This window comes from Dendrobates tinctorius, unplaced genomic scaffold, assembly GCF_039654945.1.
Source record: "Dendrobates tinctorius isolate UK_male_01 unplaced genomic scaffold, ASM3965494v1 ptg000143l, whole genome shotgun sequence".
In the NCBI taxonomy this organism is placed as follows: domain Eukaryota; kingdom Metazoa; phylum Chordata; class Amphibia; order Anura; family Dendrobatidae; genus Dendrobates; species Dendrobates tinctorius.
This window is the reverse complement of record NW_027361810.1, coordinates 460,860-485,176: the sequence shown is the minus strand read 5'-3', so window position 1 is coordinate 485,176 and position 24,317 is coordinate 460,860. Positions and strand designations below refer to the sequence as shown.

At 43.4% G+C, this 24,317-nt stretch overlaps 1 protein-coding gene across 3 annotated transcripts in view; it reads right to left on the bottom strand.

Annotated features, from left to right (window-relative positions):
- The window catches only part of MYLK (myosin light chain kinase), a 196,699-nt gene that overhangs the window by 147,903 nt on the left and 24,479 nt on the right, over positions 1–24,317 (bottom strand). For 2 of the 3 annotated variants that reach the window (XM_073545255.1, XM_073545256.1), the window contains exons 5-6: positions 20,824–20,907; positions 19,214–20,532 (exon numbers count right to left, since the gene is read on the bottom strand). In XM_073545255.1, coding sequence (XP_073401356.1) covers positions 19,214–20,532; positions 20,824–20,907 — 1,403 coding nt within the window. Of the gene's footprint in view, positions 1–19,213; positions 20,581–20,823; positions 20,908–24,317 lie in introns of all 3 variants that reach the window. The other variant, XM_073545258.1, reaches the window with a different exon arrangement.

Genomic DNA, 24,317 nt, shown 5'->3' with positions numbered 1-24,317 from the left:
AACATATTCGGACTGTGTTCCGGATCTTGAGGGAGAATTCCCTGTATGTCAAAGGATCTAAATGCCTTTTTGGAGTACAGAGGATTTCTTTTTTGGGATTTATTTTGTCCCCGTCAACTATTGAAATGGACCCCGGCCAAGGTACAGGCCATTTACGATTGGGTTCAGCCCACTTCTTTGAAGACCCTCCAGAAGTTTTTGGGTTTTGCTAATTTTTATCGGATATTTATAGCAAAATTTTCTAGTATTGCCAAGCCATTGACTGATTTGACTAAGAAGGGTGCTGATGTGTTAAATTGGTCTCCGGAGGCTGTTTCTTCCTTTCAGGAGCTGAAGCGAAGATTCACCTCCGCCCCGGTTTTGCGGCAACCTGATTTCTCACTTCCATTCCAGGTAGAGGTGGATGCTTCTGAGATTGGTGCAGGAGCTGTTTTGTCCCAAAAGGATCCTGTAACATCTAAAATGAATCCCTGTGCTTTCTTTTCCCGAAAGTTCTCTCCATCTGAACGTAACTATGATGTGGGGAATAGGGAACTGTTGGCCATGAAATGGGCATTTGAGGAGTGGAGACATTGGTTGGAGGGAGCTAAGCATCACGTCGTGGTCCTCACTGATCACAAGAATTTGATTTACCTAGAGTCGGCTAAGCGCTTGAACCCTAGACAGGCTAGGTGGGCCTTGTTTTTTACACGTTTTGATTTTGTGGTTTCTTTTCTTCCTGGAACGAAGAATGTCAAGGCAGACGCCCTCTCTAGGAGTTTCTTTGCTGATTCTCCTGTGGTGACCAAGCCTGCTACCATCTTAGGCGAAGGGGTAGTTCTTTCTGCCATCTCGCCCGATTTGAGACGTGCTCTGGAAGAGTTCCAGGAGGATAAACCTGAGCGTTGTCCCAGTGGAAAGTTGTATGTTCCTGACCAGTGGAAGAAGAGAGTGATGTCTGAAGTTCATTGCTCTGCCTTGGCTGGTCATCCAGGTATTTTTGGTACTAGAGATCTGGTGAGTCGTTTTTTTTGGTGGCCCTCCTTGTCTCGTGATGTCAGGAATTTTGTGCAGTCCTGTGGGACGTGCTCCCGGTCTAAATCGTGTTCTCGCTCTAGTGGGTTGTTGATGCCTTTGCCTGTCCCCAAGAGGCCATGGACCCATATTTCAATGGATTTCATCTCTGATATGCCTGTCTCTCAAAGGATGACTGTTATTTGGGTGATTTGTGATAGGTTCTCTAAGATGGTTCATCTTGTACCACTCCCTAAGTTGCCGTCTTCCTCTGAGTTGGTGCCCCTGTTTTTACAACAGGTGGTTCGTTTGCACGGGATTCCTGAGAACATTGTATCTGACAGAGGAGTCCAGTTTGTGTCTAGATTTTGGAGAACTTTCTGTTTCAGGCTGGGAATTCAGTTGTCCTTCTCCTCTGCTTTTCACCCTCAGACCAATGGGCAGACAGAGAGAACAAACCAGACCTTGGAGTCGTATTTGAGATGTTTTATTTCTGCTGATCAGGATGATTGGGTTTCATTTTTGCCCTTGGCCGAATTTGCTTTAAATAATAGAGCTAGTTCTGCCACTTTGATGTCACCTTTTTTTTGTAACTTTGGGTTTCATCCTCGATTTTCTTCAGGGCAGGTGGAGCCCTCTGCCTGCCCAGGTGTTGACACTGTGGTGGAGAGAATGCACCAGATCTGGGACCAAGTGGTGGATAAGTTACCTCTCTCCCAGGAAAAGGCCCAGCGGTTTTCCAACCGACATAGGACCATTGGTGCCCAGTTTAAGGTTGGTGATATGGTGTGGTTATCATCAAAACATATTGCTATGAAGGTGGCTTCTCCTAAGTTTAAGCCTAGATTTATTGGACCTTACAAGATTTTGGAGATTATTAATCCGGTCTCTTTTCGTTTGGCTCTTCCTGTCATATTTAAAATCCATAATGTGTTCCATAAATCTTTGTTGAAAAGGTTTGTTGAACCTGTTGTTCCGGGGGTGGCACCTCCAGACCCTGTATTGGTTGAAGGTAACATGGAATATGAGGTAGAGAAAGTACTGGATTCCCGTCTGGCTAGACGGAGACTCCAGTATTTGGTTAAGTGGAAGGGTTATGTTCAGGAGGATAATTCCTTGGTATCTGCCTCTGATATTCATGCCAAAAGATTGGTGCGTGCCTTTCATCGGGCTCACCCTGATCGCCCTGGTGGCGTAGTTGAGGGTTCGGTGACCCCTCCTCAAGGGGGAGGTACTGTTGTGAGTTCATTTTCCCCTTCATTACTGAGGCCCGAGGAACTCCCTCTTCTGGTAAAGGTAGTGAGCCTGATTATCAAACACCTGAGGCTGATGATGATGACTGGCTGAGTGGAGTTACTGACTGGATATAAGGCTGCCGACGCTCTTCTGCCCTGCGGGTGATTTCTCTGTGGGATCCTTGGAGACCAGTCTGAATTCCTGCTCCTCTAAAGCTAAGTTTGCTGCTCGGCCTTTTGCTTTGGTGCTTTGACTTCATTTTGCTTTGTTTTTCTGGATTTCTGCCATTCCCTGCTGGGGTGTGCTGAATTCATTTAGCTCTGTCTTCTGAAAATACCTGAGTGCTGATTTAGTTTTTGAAGCCTAGCTGCTTCAGGGCCTTTTTCATATCAGCTTGTTGGCTTATGTCTTTGATAGGGTTTTGGCAGATTGCAGACAGCAGCCTTCCTGTCCTTTCCTATCTAGGTAGTTTTGGGCCCCGTCTTTGCTCAGTCTATCTTTCTGTCTGTGTTAGTGTTTTCATCTTGCTTCACCGTCATTATATGTTGGGGGCTGCCTATTGCTTTGGGGTCTGCTCTGGGGCAGTTTAGATTTCCCCTTTCTTTCTTTAGGCCTATGTAATTCTCCGGCTGTGATCGAGGGGTCTAGGGCATCGTAGGAACCCCCCACGGCTACTGCTAGTTGTGTTGATAGGTTCAGGGGTCTGCAATCTGATAGTTGCCAACTTCTCTGGTTTTCTGGACTTAGCTTGTATTTCTGCTTTTGCCTCCTACGGTGACTCATTCATAACATATTACTATATCACACTGAGGAGAAGGGCGGCCATATTACTATATATATTACTATATCACACTGAGGAGAAAGGCGGCCATATTACTATATATTACTATATCACACTGAGGAGAAGGGCGGCCATATTACTATATATATTACTATATCACACTGAGAAGAAGGGCGGCCATATTACTATATATATTACTATATCACACTGAGGAGAAGAGCGGCCATATTACTATATATATTAATATATCACACTGAGGAGAAGGGCGGCCATATTACTATATCACACTGAGAAGGGCGGCCATATTATTATATATATATTACTATATCACACTGAGGAGAAGGGCGGCCATATTACTATATATATTACTATATCACACTGAGGAGAAGGGTGGCCATATTACTATATCACACTGAGGAGAACGGCGGCCATATTACTATATATATTACTATATCACACTGAGGAGAAGGGCGGCCATATTACTATATATATTACTATATCACACTGAGGAGAAGGGCGGCCATATTTCTATATATATTACTATATCACACTGAGGAGAAGGGCGGCCATATTACTATATATATATTACTATATCACACTGAGGAGAAGGGCGGCCATATTACTATATATTACTATATCACACTGAGGAGAAGGGTGGCCATATTACTATATACAGTGGGGCAAAAAAGTATTTAGTCAGTCAGCAATAGTGCAAGTTCCACCACTTAAAAAGATGAGAGGCGTCTGTAATTTACATCATAGGTAGACCTCAACTATGGGAGACAAACTGAGAAAAAAAAATCCAGAAAATCACATTGTCTGTTTTTTTTTCATTTTATTTGCATATTATGGTGGAAAATAAGTATTTGGTCAGAAACAAAATTTCATCTCAATACTTTGTGATATATCCTTTGTTGGCAATGACAGAGGTCAAGCATTTTCTGTAAGTCTTCACAAGGTTGCCACACACTGTTGTTGGTATGTTGGCCCATTCCTCCATGCAGATCTCCTCTAGAGCAGTGATGTTTTTGGCTTTTCGCTTGGCAACACGGACTTTCAACTCCCTCCAAAGGTTTTCTATAGGGTTGAGATCTGGAGACTGGCTAGGCCACTCCAGGACCTTGAAATGCTTCTTACGAAGCCACTCCTTTGTTGCCCTGGCGGTGTGCTTTGGATCATTGTCATGTTGAAAGACCCAGCCACGTTTCATCTGCAATGCCCTTGCTGATGGAAGGAGGTTTGCACTCAAAATCTCACGATACATGGCCCCATTCATTCTTTCATGTACCCGGATCAGTCGTCCTGGCCCCTTTGCAGAGAAACAGCCCCAGAGCATGATGTTTCCACCACCATGCTTTACAGTAGGTATGGTGTTTGATGGATGCAACTCAGTATTCTTTTTCCTCCAAACACGACAAGTTGTGTTTCTACCAAACAGTTCCAGTTTGGTTTCATCAGACCATAGGACATTCTCCCAAAACTCCTCTGGATCATCCAAATGCTCTCTAGCAAACTTCAGACGGGCCCGGACATGTACAGGCTTAAGCAGTGGGACACGTCTGGCACTGCAGGATCTGAGTCCATGGTGGCGTAGTGTGTTACTTATGGTAGGCCTTGTTACATTGGTCCCAGCTCTCTGCAGTTCATTCACTAGGTCCCCCCGCGTGGTTCTGGGATTTTTGCTCACCGTTCTTGTGATCATTCTGACCCCACGGGGTGGGATTTTGCATGGAGCACCAGATCGAGGGAGATTATCAGTGGTCTTGTATGTCTTCCATTTTCTAATTATTGCTCCCACAGTTGATTTCTTCACTCCAAGCTGGTTGGCTATTGCAGATTCAGTCTTCCCAGCCTGGTGCAGGGCTACAATTTTGTTTCTGGTGTCCTTTGACAGCTCTTTGGTCTTCACCATAGTGGAGTTTGGAGTCAGACTGTTTGAGGGTGTGCACAGGTGTCTTTTTATACTGATAACAAGTTTAAACAGATGCCATTACTACAGGTAATGAGTGGAGGAAAGAGGAGACTCTTAAAGAAGAAGTTACAGGTCTGTGAGAGCCAGAAATCTTGATTGCTTGTTTCTGACCAAATACTTATTTTCCACCATAATATGCAAATAAAATGAAAAAAAAAACAGACAATGTGATTTTCTGGATTTTTTTTTCTCAGTTTGTCTCCCATAGTTGAGGTCTACCTATGATGTAAATTACAGACGCCTCTCATCTTTTTAAGTGGTGGAACTTGCACTATTGCTGACTGACTAAATACTTTTTTGCCCCACTGTATGTATATATATATATATATATATATATATATATTACTATATCACACTGAGGAGAAGGGCGGCCATATTACTATATATATTACTATATTACACCGTGGAGAAGGGTGGCCATATTACTATATATATTACTATATCACACTGAGAAGGGCGGCCATATTACTATATATATTACTATATCACACCGAGAAGGGCGGCCATAATACTATATATATTACTATATCACACCGAGAAGGGCGGCCATATTACTATATATATTACTATATCACACTGAGGAGAAGGGCGGCCATATTTCTATATATATTACTATATCACACTGAGGAGAAGGGCGGCCATATTACTATATATATTACTATATCACACTGAGGAGAAGGGCGGCCATATTACTATATATATTACTATATCACACTGAGGAGAAGGGCGGCCATATTACTATATATATTACTATATCACACTGAGGAGAAGGGCGGCCATATTTCTATATATATTACTATATCACACTGAGGAGAAGGGCGGCCATATTTCTATATATATTACTATATCACACTGAGGAGAAGGGCAGCCATATTTCTATATATATTACTATATCACACTGAGGAGAAGGGCGGCCATATTACTATATATATATTACTATATCACACTGAGGAGAAGGGCAGCCATATTTCTATATATATTACTATATCACACTGAGGAGAAGGGCGGCCATATTACTATATATATATTACTTTATCACACTGAGGAGAAGGGCAGCCATATTTCTATATATATTACTATATCACACTGAGGAGAAGGGCGGCCATATTACTATATATATTACTATATTACACCGTGGAGAAGGGTGGCCATATTACTATATATATTACTATATCACACTGAGAAGAAGGGCGGCCATATTACTATATATATTACTATATCACACCGAGAAGGGCGGCCATAATACTATATATATTACTATATCACACCGAGAAGGGCGGCCATATTACTATATATATTACTATATCACACTGAGGAGAAGGGCGGCCATATTTCTATATATATTACTATATCACACTGAGGAGAAGAGCGGCCATATTTCTATATATATTACTATATCACACTGAGGAGAAGGGAGGCCATATTACTATATATATTACTATATCACACTGAGGAGAAGAGCGGCCATATTTCTATATATATTACTATATCACACTGAGGAGAAGGGCGGCCATATTACTATATATATTACTGTATCACACTGAGGAGAAGGGCGGCCATATTACTATATATATTACTATATCACACTGAGGAGAAGGGCGGCCATATTTCTATATATATTACTATATCACACTGAGTAGAAGGGCGGCCATATTTCTATATATATTACTATATCACACCGAGAAGGGCGGCCATATTACTATATATATTACTATATCACACTGAGGAGAAGAGCGGCCATATTACTATATATATTACTATATCACACTGAGGAGAAGGGCGGCCATATTTCTATATATATTACTATATCACACTGAGTAGAAGGGCGGCCATATTACTATATATATTACTATATCACACTGAGGAGAAGGGCGGCCATATTACTATATATATTACTATATCACACCGAGAAGGGCGTCCATATTACTATATATATTACTATATCACACTGAGGAGAAGCGCGGCCATATTACTATATATATTACTATATCACACCGAGGAGAAGGGCATCCATATTACTATATATTAGTACAGTTGTGGCCAAAAGTATTGACACCCCTGCAATTTTGTCAGATAATACTCAGTTTCTTCCTGAAAATGATTGCAATCACAAATTCATTGGTATTATTATCTTCATTTAATTTGTCTTAAATGAAAAAACACAAAAGAGAATGAAGCAAAAAGCAAAACATTGATCATTTCACACAAAACTCCAAAAATGGGCCAGACAAAAGTATTGGCACCCTCAGCCTAATACTTGGTTGCACAACCTTTAGCCAAAATAACTGCGACCATCCGCTTCCGGTAACCATCAATGAGTTTCTTACAATGCTCTGCTGGAATTTTAGACCATTCTTCTTTGGCAAACTGCTCCAGGTCCCTGATATTTGAAGGGTGCCTTCTCCAAACTGCCATTTTTAGATCTCTCCACAGGTGTTCTATGGGATTCAGGTCTGGACTCATTGCTGGCCACCTTAGAAGTCTCCAGTGCTTTCTCTCAAACCATTTTCTAGTGCTTTATGAAGTGTGTTTTGGGTCATTGTCCTGCTGGAAGACCCATGACCTCTGAGGGAGACACAGCTTTCTCACACTGAGCCCTACATTATGCTGCAAAATTTGTTGGTAGTCTTCAGACTTCATAATGCCATGCACACGGTCAAGCCGTCCAGTGCCAGAGGCAGGAAAGCAACGCCAAAACATCAGGGAACCTCCGCCATGTTTGACTGTAGGGACCGTGTTCTTTTCTTTGAATGCCTCTTTTTTTCTCCTGTAAACTCTATGTTGATGCCTTTGCCCAGAAAGCTCTACTTTTGTCTCATCTGACCAGAGAACATTCTTCCAAAATGTTTTAGGCTTTTTCAGGTAAGTTTTGGCAAACTCCAGCCTGGCTTTTTTATGTCTCGGGGTAAGAAGTGGGGTCTTCCTGGGTCTCCTACCATACAGTCCATTTTCATTCAGATGCCGACGGAGAATACGGGTTGACACTGTTGTACCCTCGGACTGCAGGGCAGCTTGAACTTGTTTGGATGTTAGTCGAGGTTCTTTATCCAACATCCGCACAGTCTTGCGTTGAAATCTCTTGTCAATTTTTCTTTTCCGTCCACATCTAGGGAGGTTAGCCACAGTGCCATGGGCTTTAAACTTCTTGATGACACTGCGCACGGTAGACACAGGAACATTCAGGTCTTTGGAGATGGACTTGTAGCCTTGAGATTGCTCATGCTTCCTCACAATTTGGTTTCTCAAGTCCTCAGACAGTTCTTTGGTCTTCTTTCTTTTCTCCATGCTCAATGTGGTACACACAAGGACACAGGACAGAGGTTGAGTCAACTTTAATCCATGTCAGCTGGCTGCAAGTGTGATTTAGTTATTTCCAACACCTGTTAGGTGCCACAGGTAAGTTACAGGGGCTGTTACTTACACAAATTAGAGAAGCATCACATGATTTTTCCAACAGTGCCAATACTTTCATCCACCCTCTTTTTATGTTTGGTGTGGAATTATATCCAATTTGGCTTTAGGACAATTCTTTTTGTGTTTTTTCATTTAAGACAAATTAAATGAAAATAATAATAACAAAGAATTTGTGTTTGCAATAATTTTCAGGAAGAAACTGAGTATTATCTGACAGAATTGCAGGGGTGTCAATACTTTTGGCCACAACTGTATATCACACTGAGGAGAAGGGCGGCCATATTACTAGATATATTACTATATCACACCGAGGAGAAGGGCGGCCATATTACTATATATATATTACTATATCACACTGAGGAGAAGAGCGGCCATATTACTATATATATATTACTATATCACACTGAGGAGAAGGGCGGCCATATTACTATATATATTACTATATCACACTGAGGAGAAGGGCGGCCATATTACTAGATATATTACTATATCACACCGAGGAGAAGGGCGGCCATATTACTATATATATATTACTATATCACACTGAGGAGAAGGGTGGCCATATTACTATATATATTACTATATCACACTGAGGAGACGGGCGGCCATATTACTATATATATTACTATATCACACTGAGGAGAAGGGCGGCCATATTACTAGATATATTACTATATCACACCGAGGAGAAGGGCGGCCATATTACTATATATATATTACTATATCACACTGAGGAGAAGGGTGGCCATATTACTATATATATTACTATATCACACCGAAGAGAAGGGTGGCCATATTACTATATATATTACTATATCACACTGAGGAGAAGGGCGGCCATATTACTAGATATATTACTATATCACACCAAGGAGAAGGGCGGCCATATTACTATATATATTACTATATCACACCGAGGAGAAGGGCGGCCATATTACTATATATATTACTATATCACACTGAGGAGAAGGGCGGCCATATTACTATATCACACTGAGGAGAAGGGCGGCCATATTACTAGATATATTACTATATCACACCGAGGAGAAGGGTGGCCATATTACTATATATATATTACTATATCACACTGAGGAGAAGGGTGGCCATATTACTATATATATATTACTATATCACACTGAGGAGAAGGGTGGCCATATTACTATATATATTACTATATCACACTGAGGAGAAGGGCGGCCATATTACTATATATATTACTATATCACACTGAGGAGAAGGGCGGCCATATTACAATATATATTACTATATCACACTGAGGAGAAGGGCCGCCATATTACTATATATATTACTATATCACACTGAGAAGGGCGGCCATATTTCTATATATATTACTATATCACACTGAGAAGGGCCGCCATATTACTATATATATTACTATATCACACTGAGGAGAAGGGCGGCCATATTACAATATATATTACTATATCACACTGAGGAGAAGGGCGGCCATATTACAATATATATTACTATATCACACTGAGGAGAAGGGCCGCCATATTACTATATATATTACTATATCACACTGAGGAGAAGGGCGGCCATATTACTATATATATTACTATATCACACTGAGGAGAAGGGCGGCCATAATACTATATATATTACTATATCACGCTGAGGAGAAGGGCCGCCATATTACTATATATATTACTATATCACACTGAGGAGAAGGGCGGCCATATTACAATATATATTACTATATCACACTGAGGAGAAGGGCCGCCATATTACTATATATATTACTATATCACACTGAGGAGAAGGGCGGCCATATTTCTATATATATTACTATATCACACTGAGAAGGGCGGCCATATTTCTATATATATTACTATATCACACTGAGGAGAAGGGCGGCCATATTACTATATATATTACTATATCACACTGAGGAGAAGGGCGGCCATATTACTATATATATTACTATATCACACTGAGGAGAAGGGCGGCCATATTACTATATATATTACTATATCACACTGAGGAGATGGACGGCCATATTACTATATATATTGCTATATCACACTGAAGAGAAGGGCGGCCATATTAGTATATATATTACTACATCACACTGAGGAGAAGGGCGGCCATATTAGTATATATATTACTATATCACACTGAGGAGAAGGGTGTCCATATTACTATATATATTACTATATCACACCGAGGAGAAGGCCGGCCATATTACTATATATATTACTATATCACACTGAGGAGAAGGGTGTCCATATTACTATATATATTACTATATCACACTGAGGAGAAGGGCGGCCATATTACTATATATATTACTATATCACACTGAGGAGAAGGGCGGCCATATTACTATATATATTACTATATCACACTGAGGAGAAGGGCGGCCATATTACTATATATATATTACTATATCACACTGAGGAGAAGGGCGGCCATATTACTATATATGTTACTATATCACACTGAGGAGAAGGGCAGCCATATTACTATATATATATATATATATATATATATATATATCACACTGAGGAGAAGGGTGTCCATATTACTATATATATATTACTATATCACACCGAGGAGAAGGGCGGCCATATTACTATATATATTACTATATCACACTGAGGAGAAGGGTGTCCATATTACTATATATATATTACTATATCACACTGAGGAGAAGGGCGGCCATATTACTATATATATTACTATATTACACCGTGGAGAAGGGGGGCCATATTACTATATATATATTACTATATCACACTGAGGAGAAGGGTGTCCATATTACTATATATATTACTATATCACACCGAGGAGAAGGGCGGCCATATTACTATATATATTACTATATCACACTGAGGAGAAGGGTGGCCATATTACTATATATATTACTATATCACACTGAGGAGAAGGGTGGCCATATTACTAGATATATTACTATATCACACCGAGGAGAAGGGCGGCCATATTACTAGATATATTACTATATCACACCGAGGAGAAGGGCAGCCATATTACTATATATATTACTATATCACACCGAGGAGAAGGGCGGCCATATTACTAGATATATTACTATATCACACCGAGGAGAAGGGTGGCCATATTACTATATATATATTACTATATCACACTGAGGAGAAGGGTGGCCATATTACTATATATATATTACTATATCACACTGAGGAGAAGGGTGGCCATATTACTATATATATTACTATATCACACTGAGGAGAAGGGCGGCCATATTACTATATATATTACTATATCACACTGAGGAGAAGGGCGGCCATATTACAATATATATTACTATATCACACTGAGGAGAAGGGCGGCCATATTACTATATATATTACTATATCACACTGAGGAGAAGGGCGGCCATATTTCTATATATATTACTATATCACACTGAGAAGGGCCGCCATATTACTATATATATTACTATATCACACTGAGGAGAAGGGCGGCCATATTACAATATATATTACTATATCACACTGAGGAGAAGGGCGGCCATATTACAATATATATTACTATATCACACTGAGGAGAAGGGCCGCCATATTACTATATATATTACTATATCACACTGAGGAGAAGGGCGGCCATATTACTATATATATTACTATATCACACTGAGGAGAAGGGCCGCCATATTACTATATATATTACTATATCACACTGAGAAGGGCGGCCATATTACAATATATATTACTATATCACACTGAGGAGAAGGGCCGCCATATTACTATATATATTACTATATCACACTGAGGAGAAGGGCGGCCATATTTCTATATATATTACTATATCACACTGAGGAGAAGGGCGGCCATATTACTATATATATTACTATATCACACTGAGAAGGGCGGCCATATTTCTATATATATTACTATATCACACTGAGGAGAAGGGCGGCCATATTACTATATATATTACTATATCACACTGAGGAGAAGGGCGGCCATATTACTATATATATTACTATATCACACTGAGGAGAAGGGCGGCCATATTACTATATATATTACTATATCACACTGAGGAGAAGGGCGGCCATATTACTATATATATTGCTATATCACACTGAAGAGAAGGGCGGCCATATTAGTATATATATTACTATATCACACTGAGGAGAAGGGCGGCCATATTAGTATATATATTACTATATCACACTGAGGAGAAGGGTGTCCATATTACTATATCACACCGAGGAGAAGGGCGGCCATATTACTATATATATTACTATATCACACTGAGGAGAAGGGCGGCCATATTACTATATATATTACTATATCACACTGAGGAGAAGGGCGGCCATATTTCTATATATATTACTATACTACACTGAGAAGGGCGGCCATATTACTATATATATATTACTATATCACACTGAGGAGAAGGGCGGCCATATTACTATATATGTTACTATATCACACTGAGGAGAAGGGCAGCCATATTACTATATATATATATATATCACACTGAGGAGAAGGGTGTCCATATTACTATATATATTACTATGTCACACTGAGGAGAAGGGCGGCCATATTACTATATATATTACTATATCACACTGAGGAGAAGGGCGGCCATATTACGATATATATTACTATATCACACGGAGCAGAAGGGCGGCCATATTACTATATATATTACTATATCACACTGAGGAGAAGGGTGTCCATATTACTATATATATTACTATATCACACTGAGGAGAAGGGCGGCCATATTACTATATATATTACTATATCACACCGAGGAGAAGGGCGGCCATATTACTATATATATTACTATATCACACTGAGGAGAAGGGCGGCCATATTACTATATATATTACTATATCACACTGAGGAGAAGGGCGGCCATATTACTATATATATTACTATATCACACTGAGGAGAAGGGCGGCCATATTAGTATATATATATTACTATATCACACTGAGGAGAAGGCCGGCCATATTACTATATCACACTGAGGAGAAGGGCGGCCATATTACTATATATATTACTATATCACACTGAGGAGAAGGCCGGCCATATTAGTATATATATTACTATATCACACTGAGGAGAAGGGCGGCCATATTACTATATATATTACTATATCACACTGAGGAGAAGGCCGGCCATATTAGTATATATATTACTATATCACACTGAGGAGAAGGGCGGCCATATTAGTATATATATATTACTATATCACACTGAAATGTCAGACATGGGTTTTGTAGATTGAGCTGTTTGGTTCTTACTCTTGGGTCTCCTTCACACGTCTGGATGATAACCATCCTGGAAAATCAGTACCAGTGTTATCAGTGTTGTGTGCCTGTGTGACATGTACCGGAATGAAATGCTTTGCAGAAAATACTAATTTTTACGTGTTTGTGAACTTTGGAAAGACCCTTTACATATAGGCATCTAATATCACAGGAGGACACATCATAGGAAGTGGCACCTTTAATGCCTTGTATGAAGACCTAATGTTACAACCTTTAGCCTAACATAAATGAAACAAAAACGATGTGAGGTCGTCCCCCTCTCCCCTGCCTAAAAATGCAAGCCAGCAGACAACCCAGAAGTGGTGCATCACATTAGATGCGCCACTTCTGGAGCTTCGCCTTGACTCTTCCCAACGACTCTGATGAGAGGTGACAACAGCAACGTTACTGCTCTTCACAGTCGCTGGGTTTCTTGGATCGCAGACTGCTGATAAAGTCTATGAAGCCTCAGGACGATTGTCTATAAACTTTGGATCACAGACTCGGGGAATGTCGTTGGAAACGCTCCATTATGTCGGATCTGAATGGGAACTTTTTTAGAATAAACATTTGGGAACAATGGACAGTGTCTTGTTTTTATTTTTCTATTTTTAAGACTTTCAGATTTCGAATTGCGGGCTGTCGGATTACTTTTAATAAATTGGTGAACAAGGGAAAGAATTGGGGAGTGTTTTTTCTACATAAAGTATTTTTCTGTGTATGTTTTTTTATTACTGGGTTAGTAATGGAGGTGTCTGATAGACCCCTCTCCATTACCAACCCCAGAGCTTGATGTCTGATAGACCCCTCACCATTACCAACCCCAGGGCTTGATGTCTGATAGACCCCTCTCCACTACCAACCCCAGGGCTTGATGTCTGACAGACCCCTCTCCATTAACAACCCCAGGGCTCGATGTCTGATAGTCCCCGCTCCATTACTAACCCCTGGACTTGATGTCTGATAGACCCCTCACCATTACCAACCCCAGAGCTTGATGTCTGATAGACCCCTCTCCATTACTAACCCCAGGGCTTGATGTCTGATAGACCCCTCTCCATTACCAACCCCAGGGCTTGATGTCTGATAGACCCCTCTCCATTACTAACCCCAGGGCTTGATGTCTGATAGACCCCTCTCCATTACCAACCCCAGGGCTTGATATCTGATAGACCCCGCTCCATTACTAACCCCAGGGCTTGATGTCTGATAGATCCCTCACCATTACCAACCCCAGAGCTTGATGTCTGATAGATCCCTCTCCATTACCAACCCCAGAGCTTGATGTCTGAAAGACCCCTCTCCATTACCAACCCCAGAGCTTGATGTCTGATAGACCCTGCTCCACTACCAACCCCAGAACTTGCCGTCTGATAGACCCCTATCCATTACTAACCCCAGAGATTGATGTCTGATAGACCCCTCTCCATTAATAACCCCAGGGTTCGATGTCTGATAGACCCCTCTCCATTACTATCCCCAGGGCTTGATGTCTGATAGACCCCTCTCCATTACTAACCCCAGGGCTTGATGTCTGATAGACCCCTCTTTCATTACTATCCCCAGGGCTTGATGTCTGATAGACCCCTCTCCATTACTAACCCCAGCGCTTGATGTCTGATAGACCCCTCACCATTACCAACTCCAGAGCTTGATGTCTGATAGACCCCTCTCCATTACCAACCCCAGGGCTTGATGTCTGATAGACCTCTCACCATTACCAACCCCAGAGCTTGATGTCTGATAGACCCCTCACCATTACCAACCCCAGAGCTTGATGTCTGATAGACCCCTCTCCATTACCAACCCCAGGGCTTGATGTCTGATAGACCCCTCACCATTACCAACCCCAGAGCTTGATGTCTGATAGACCCCTCTCCATTACCAACCTCAGAACTTGATGTCTGACAGACCCCTCTCCATTACTAACCCCAGGGCTTGATGTCTGATAGACCCTTCTCCATTACCAACCCCAGAGCTTGATGTCTGAGAGACCCCTCACCATTACCAACCCCAGAACTTGATGTCTGATAGACCCCTCTCCATTACCAACCCCAGGGCTTGATGTCTGATAGACCCCTCTCCATTACCAACCCCAGAACTTGATGTCTGATAGACCCCTCTCCATTACTAACCCCAGAGATTGATGTCTGATAGACCCCTCACCATTACCAACCCCAGGGCTTGATGTCTGATAGACCCATCTCCACTACCAACCCCAGGGCTTGATGTCTGACAGACCCCTCTCCATTAACAACCCCAGGGCTCGATGTCTGATAGTCCCCGCTCCATTACTAACCCCTGGACTTGATGTCTGATAGACCCCTCTCCATTACCAACCCCAGAACTTGATGTCTGATAGACCCCTCTCCATTACTAACCCCAGAGATTGATGTCTGATAGACCCCTCTCCATTAATAACCCCAGGGTTCGATGTCTGATAGACCCCTCTCCATTACTAACCCCAGGGCACAATGTCTGATGGACCTTTCTCCATTACTAACACCAGGACTTGATGTCTGATAGATGCTTCATCATTACTAACACCAAGAATTTATGTCAGCTGTGTTTTAGGACAATTCACAGATGACATCAACTCAAAGCTCCATTATCCCGATTGCCATTACACCAGGACAACGGGAAGAGCGAAGGCAAAGCGCCAGAATTGGTGCATCTCATGTGATGCACCACTTCTGGGGCAGCTGCCGGCTCACATTTTTAGGTGGGAAGGGCCCAATTACCAGGGACCTTCCCAGTCTGATGGCAGCTGTCTGCTTTACCTTGGCTGGTTACCAAAAAATAGGGGGGACCTACGCATAGTTTTTTACACTTATCAGGTTAATACACATACAGTAAGCTACACATGCAAAGCACTGATTATATATCTACCAAATATCTATCAATTTCATCATCATTACCTCGGTCAGTGCTGGTTTATAATGGTTAGTGATGGCTTCTGCTGGAAGTACCTCGGCCAGTGATAGCCTATAGCTGGGAGGACTTTATGTGCTATTTTGATGGCAGTTGTGATAAATGGGAAGATTTTAATTTTCCGAATCGGCTTCTGTTTTTTCTATGTAAATGTTAGGTGCGACATCCGATGGCTGGATTCTTGCAGTTTGTGGCCGTGGCTGCGTTTCGCCCCCTAGAGATGGCAGTACTGGATAAATCAGAGCCAGACTGTGCGGACTCTTCATGGAATACTGGTATCTGGGCTGTATCCAGTATAAACCATCAGACAGGAGGCAGCGAGGAAACAGTTCCCAGATAATAATGCTCTGCCATCCGGGATCCCAGCCGCCCTGGGAACCAACATGTGGCCCTCGGGGGACGGTCTGATTCTCACGCATTTAACCTCTCATAGACAGACAGGTCCCTTCCTCCCACACACAGCCAGTGACTTCCTCTGAGAACTGACACAGTAATTATCCATCAATGTGACACATCAGTAGTCACAGACACAAAGAGCCTGGCAGCGGCTCAGACTATAAAACACGGAGAGTTTATTACGTGGCTTTACTGTGGGAAAGACCAGATTTCCCCCAGAAGAATGTGCGCAAAACACCCAGCAAGACACAGGGTCACAGTGCCGAGGACCCCATTAATACACAGCCCCCCAATCCCCACACATTAACCACTGCAATCCCAGCATATAATCACCTACCTCACTGGTGGTAATGGCCTGGAGTCTTATCTGATCTGCTCATCGTACTGCAGCTCCCAGCATTTTTCACAGTGAGAGTCACAGACTATTAGCAGGTAGGCAGAGAAATCCTTCCCTATTATGAAGCTTTATCCATGGACGACGCACAGCTCTACCACTTTCTAATAGACTTTATGTTTGTCATTTTCAGGATCTCTGATTACAATCAAAGAACAGAAATAGCCTTAAATTCTGAGGCAGAAACCTGCATGGAGCCAATAAAGCTCTGAGGTTTGGTTACCTTGTATCGGCCTGCACTAAGAACCTGTGGACTCCAGACTGATACATTGTAACCGCCTATAAGATCCGAACAAAGGGTTTTTTCTGCAACTTCTAAGGCCGGGTGTCCTCGATCCAAAACTAGCAGCACTTTGGAAACAGAGCACATTCGCTGCGTCCAAAGCGCTGCCTTCTATTAAACGCAGGTAAATCCGCATGTGATCACTGATCCGTGCGGATTCACCGTATCCAATACATTGTATTGGTGACATTTCTGTTGTGGAGGCTCCAGAAGAGAAGTTGACATGCTGCGGTCTGGAGAGACGCGCCACATGTCAGCGTCAGCGGGTGATTCGCAGGCGTCTGGACGCATAGTGGACATTGGATTTCTAGAAATCCCATCCACTGTGCTGTAACATCTGGCCGCTGCGGGTCTGACGCTGCATAATACACAGCGTCAAAACCGCAGCAATTCCTGATCGTGGTACTCTAAAGGGGTTGTCTGATAAAAACAAGTCATCAACTATCTGCCGAAGGTAACAACATTGATCGTGGGGTCCGACCACTGGGACTCACATCGATAGGCAGCATGGAGAACTTTTATCCCTCTTATAATGTCGGTCAAGCTGCAATGTGCACGCTTGACCACCACTCCATCCCATCTGGCGCTGCCTAGTGCGGAGCTTTGATTGGTGGTTGGGGCTGCGCACTCCATACTGTAATGGGCTAATAGGGCTCCATGCTGCTAATCGGTGCGAGGGCCAGTGGTCTGACTGCCAACTTCAGTATATTGTCACCTATAATCTGGATAGGGGACAACTTGTTTTCACTGCACAACCCCTATAAGCTCATAAACAATTGAGAAACATGTCGTAACAAACCCTCAGCTGTTTTTTTCAGTCTCTGAATTTTGCAAATTACTGAGAGATCATCAAATTACAGAAATATCCCATCATACAAATGATGAATCTTGTTTATCAAACCAGAGTATTAATGTCTGACAGCAGCGAAGCAGAAGAGACAGCGAAAGAGCAAGACCCAACAGTCACATGGTGAGGAGACGGCGCACTCGCCCCAGGGGCAACACTCACCCGCTCTTAGTGGGGACACCCGCAAACATCAGTGACACTCGCCACCTCATGGCAGGGACACCCTCATGCATCAGGGACACTCTTCCGCTCATGGCAAGGACACCTTCATATACCAGGGACACCCTCCTATATCAGGAAACTAACCATCTCATAGCAGGGACACCCTCATACACCAGGGACACTCATCCTCTCATAACAGGGACACCCTCATACACCAGGGACACTCACCCTCTCATAACAGGGACACCCTCATACACCAGGGACACTCACCCTCTCATAACAGGGACACCCTCATACACCAGGGACACTCACCCTCTCATAACAGGGACACCCTCATACACCAGGGACACTCACCCTCTCATAACAGGGACACCCTCATACACCAGGGACATTCACCCTCTCATAACAGGGACACCCTCATACACCAGGGACACTCACCCTCTCATAACAGGGACACCCTCATACACCAGGGACACTCACCCTCTTATAGTAACGACACTGTCACACACCAGGGATTTTCTTTCATAATTACCTTCCTGAGCAAGTACAATAAATTTGGAGGACTTTATGACTTTTCCATCGAGGGTCCATGTGATAGCCGGTGGTGGCTCTGAGGTGACCCGGCAGTGCAAAACTAACTTTTCGCCATCCACTATCTTGGCATCTTGTAAGACCTCAGAGAACACAGGAGGGGTCCCGGACACACTCTCCAAAGTTGTCTTGTTCTCCACCTCTCCATCCACTACGGACACACAGTTCTGCTCCACTTTCACCTCCTCTGCTGCAGGTTTGGGTTTCTCCTCCACAGCTGTGGGCTTAGTAGCATCTCCTTTGCCCAGAGGCTTAGAACTTTCTTCATTGGATGCAAATTTCACCGTCTCCTCCTTGGATGAGAGCGTCGCCTTTTCCTGATTTAATGCTGGTTTGACGATTTCTTCTTTGACACTCACTTTCCCTTTTTCCTGGTTGACCACAGGTTTAGCATTTTCCTCCTTGGTCAGGGGTTTAGCTTTTTCCTGGTTGACAGTCTGTTTAGCATTCTCCTCCTTGGTCAGGGGTTTAGCTTTTTCCTGGTTGACAGTCTGTTTAGCATTCTCCTCCTTGGTCAGGGGTTTCACCTTTTCCTGATTGACAGCTGGCTTGGCATTCTCTTCCTTGATGGCAGGTTTGAGCTTTTCGTCGTTAACGGCAGGAGGTTTGGCTTTTTCCTGGGTGAACAAAGACTTTGCCTTCTCCTGATTAACCGCTGGCTTTCTGTTTTCCTCCTTCACTGCAGATTTTGGCTTCTCATCTTTGACCAGTGGCTTAAGCTTTTCTTCTTTGCTGAAGGGCTTTGCATTTTCGTGGGGCTCAGTGCTGTTGGCGTTACCGTTCTCGGTTGGCACTTTCTTCTTATTTCCAAGCAGAGACCTGAAGTCAGGGGTGGCGGGTTTGGCTTCAACCTTTTCCACTACTTGAGGTTTTGAGACAGGAGTCTTTTTGCCCAGTACTGATCGGAAATCAACCTGCTGCGGGCTGTTGACCTTGCGCTCATCCTCTGACGAGGCCTTGGGTTTGACCTGTCGCTGAAGGTTGGCCCTGAAGTCCATTTGCTCGGCCGAGACGTCTTTAAGGATCTCCTCGGAAACAGTTCTAGTGGTCACTTTCTTTCCCAGCAGATTCCGGAAGTCCAGCTGCTCAGCTTCTTGCTGTCGGAGTCTTTCCTCAGTATGTTCCTTCACCTCTACTCTTCTCTTGAGTACACCACGGATGCTCTCTTGATTGTCAGTTTTTTGGCTCACTTCTCCAATATTTAGTGCATTGTCAGGGCCACATCCATCTCTTTCTGAAAAGTCCGGCTGCTCCCTTTGCCTAAGTGTCAGTGAGAGGAAAGAGAAAGAGGCACTTAGGGAGGATTGGCTCTGGAATCAAACAAGTCCTAGGGGAGGAGAATCTGTGGAGAAGGAACCGAGTCCATCGCTTTATTGCATCAGTGATGACTTCAGTATCCTTATAAGGAAAACAGCCAAAAAAAACGATCCCCAGCCCCACTCTCTGGCTGTGTCCGGAGGGTCACATTTTGGGGATTAGAGGCTCAAAGATCTAGGAGGGAAGAGAATTAGCTGAGCAAAAAATAGTCCTGAGAACCCCGCGGTGACTTACTGTGTGAGCGCTGTGTCCGCTGCCGAGAGCTCATCCTCCTGCAGCACCACAGACACCTGGCAGCTGCATTCACCCACCACGTTCCTACAAGACAAACACAGGGAATTTTTTATCCTCGGGAAAAACAATTAAACATCAGAAAATGGAACGAAAAGTTTCTTTCAGTCTCTAAACAATAGTTTATTCACCGTCCTTACTATCTCGCATCATGGGACGTGTTCACCGCTCAGTGACTATCCCAGAGTCGCAGACAGAAAAAAACAAGTGAAACATGTAAATTCTGTAGTTTTTATTTATGGTGATCGGCACAAAACAGCAGCAGATGTGACGAAGAGGAAAAGAGCACAACTGCTCTGCCCACATCCAGCATGAGAAGGGTTAATTATAGCCGAGCTCCAATCTGAGAATAGGTTCTGTCTGGGAACCCAAACTTGGAACAATCATGCGATTTTCGAGCCAAACATGAAAGAAAACCTAAAAACCTGAAAACTCAGGAGCAACTGAGCTAAACTAGAGCAAGGAAAGCTGAGATATGGGGAGCTGGCCACCAGGGATGACCAGACCACACGATCAGGGTCAAAATCAAATTCTATCTGGCTCCTCAGGAATGGAAAATCCACTGTGACCACAGGCAGCAAAGGGCGACTACAGCTACAAACAAATCCTCAAATCTCAGGTCTTAGTGCTATAGTATCACTTCAGTCACAGCTCAGAGATAAAAGAAGCAACATTACTGATTATATTCATCTGCAATTTAATGTATCCACCACATAAAGACTATCATGTATCTCTGTATACAGGGAGCTCCCCCTAGTGGTGGCTGCAGACAGGATCTTATCATGTATCTCTGTATGCATGGAGCTCCCCCTAGTGGTGGCTGCAGACAGGCTCTTACCATGTATCTCTGTATACAGGGAGCTCCCCCTAGTGGTGGCTGCAGACAGGATCTTATCATGTATCTCTGTATACAGGGAGCTCCCCCTAGTGGTGGCAGCAGACAGGATCTTATCATGTATCTCTGTATACAGGGAGCTCCCCCTAGTGGTGACTGCAGACAGGATCTTATCATGTATCTCTGTATACAGGAGCTCCCCTAGTGATGGCTGCAGACAGGATCTTATCTCTCTGTATACAGGGAGCTCCCCCTAGTGGTGGCTGCAGACAGGATCTTATCATGTATCTCTGTATACAGGGAGCTCCCCTGTTATGAATGGGTCATCGAGGAGGAGAGCGCAATAGGCTATGCCACCAGAACACCTGAGAGGTTGGTCACTCAGCGGATTGCAGACCCCTGATCTTAACAACACAACTAGCAGTACCCGTGGAGCGCTGCTACGTTGCCCTAGACGCCTCGTCACAGCCGGAGGACTAATTAAGCCTAAAGACAGAAAAGTGAAATCTAAACTGCCCCGGAGAAGATCCCCAAAGGAATAGACAGCCCTCAAACATATATTGTCGGTGAGACAAGATGAAGCACAAACACAGACAGTAAATAGACTGAGCAAATGATGGGGCCCACACTGACTAGATAGGACAGGACAGAAAAGGCGCTGTCTGCAATCACGCAAAAACCCTAATAATTCCAACATGACTGATGTACAAAAATACTGAGGTTTGAACAACCTCGCCCCCACTATATCAGCACTCAGGTGTGAACTGGCGGCTAGCAACAGGCTAATACAGCAGGGGACTGAGCAAACAAACACAAGATACAAAAATACAGGGCAGGAGCCAGCAGCCCCAGGGGGAGCAAGCTGACCCCTGACAGCAAGGAAAAAACAGATGCAAATGGTTTAGCAAATGACACTTAGCTGAAAAAATGCAGGATCAGGCAGCAGACAGAAATCCTCAGTAAGTAAAGAAAGGAGTATCACCAGCAGTCACTGAGAGAAGTCTGCTCGCTTATGTAGTCCCAGTCACTACCACCACTCCTCCAATTATCTTCTGCAGCTGTTGGGTTAACATCATGTTGACCAGCACCACTACCGGCAGTATCCACCAGAGGGAGCCTTGCTTCAAAAGTCGGATCAAGAGCTCACAACACTCCCCCTAGTGGTGGCTGCAGACAGGATCTTATCATGTATCTCTGTATACAAGGAGCTCCCCCTAGTGGTGACTGCAGACAGTATCATATCATGTCTCACGGTATACAGGGAGCTCCCCCTAGTGGTGACTGCAGACAGGATCTTATCATGTATCTCTGTATACAGGGAGCTCCCCTTAGTGGTGGCTGCAGACAGGATCTTATCATGTATCTCTGTATAAAGGGAGCTCCCCCTAGTGGTGGCTGCAGACAGGATCTTATCATGTATCTCTGTATACAGGGAGCTCCCCCTAGTGGTGATTGCAGACATGATCTTATCATTTATCTCTGTATAGAGGGAGCTCCCCCTAGTGGTGGCTGCAGACAGGATCTCATCACGTATCTCTGTTTACAGGGAGCTTCCCCTAGTGGTGACTGCAGACAGGATCTTATCATGTATCTCTGTATACAGGGAGATCCCCCTAGTGGTGGCTGCAGATAGGATCTTATCATGTATATCTATATACAGGGAGCTTCCCCTAGTGGTGGCTGCAGACAGGATCTTATCATGTATTTCTGTATACAGGGAGCTCCCCCTAGTGGTGGCTACAGACAAAATCAAGGTCACACTCCCTGCAGCAAAACAAACCTACTTCTCATCTCTCATATCTTCCCTGTCTCACAACCCTAAACAGTTATTCAACACTTTCAATTCTCTCCTCCGTCCCCCAGCACCTCCTCCCTCTCCACTCATCTCGGTTGAAGACTTTGCCTCATTTTTCAAGCAGAAGATTGGTAACATCAGAGACAGTTTTGGTCGACAACCTCCAGAGCCCTTCCTCCTAACTGTTCAGCCCTCCTCTTCCAAACCAACTTCTCCACCATTAGTGAAGTTCGACTCTCCACCTGTGCACTTGACCCGATCCCATCCCACTTCATCCCAAACCTCACCACAGTCTTCATCCCAATCCTAACCCATCTCTTCAATCTATATCTATCAACTGGTGTTTTTCCCTCAAGCTTTAAACATGCCTCAATCACACTCATCCTCAAAAAGCCGTCTCTTGACCCATCCTGTGTATCTAGCTATCGCCCTATATCACTTCTCCCCTATGCCTCAAAACTACTGGAACAACACCTCCATCTTGAACTGTCCTCCCACCGCTCCTCCTGCTCCCTCTTCGACCGATTACAATCTGGCTTCCGGCCGCATCACTCCACTGACACTGCCCTAACTAAAGTCACCAATGACCTATTAATCGGCAAGGCCACATCTTAGATCTAGAAATAAAAATCTTGAAATTCTTCCCGGTGCTGGATTTATTGATGATCGTACAGTGAAGACTGACAGTTGCACAGATAGAGTTGATATTTATGAATTTTGGAGATGACTTATTACAATTGAGGGTTTTTTATTTCTTTGTTGTGTTGCTGTTATTTTAAGAGGAAATTCCTTGTAGGACTCATAACT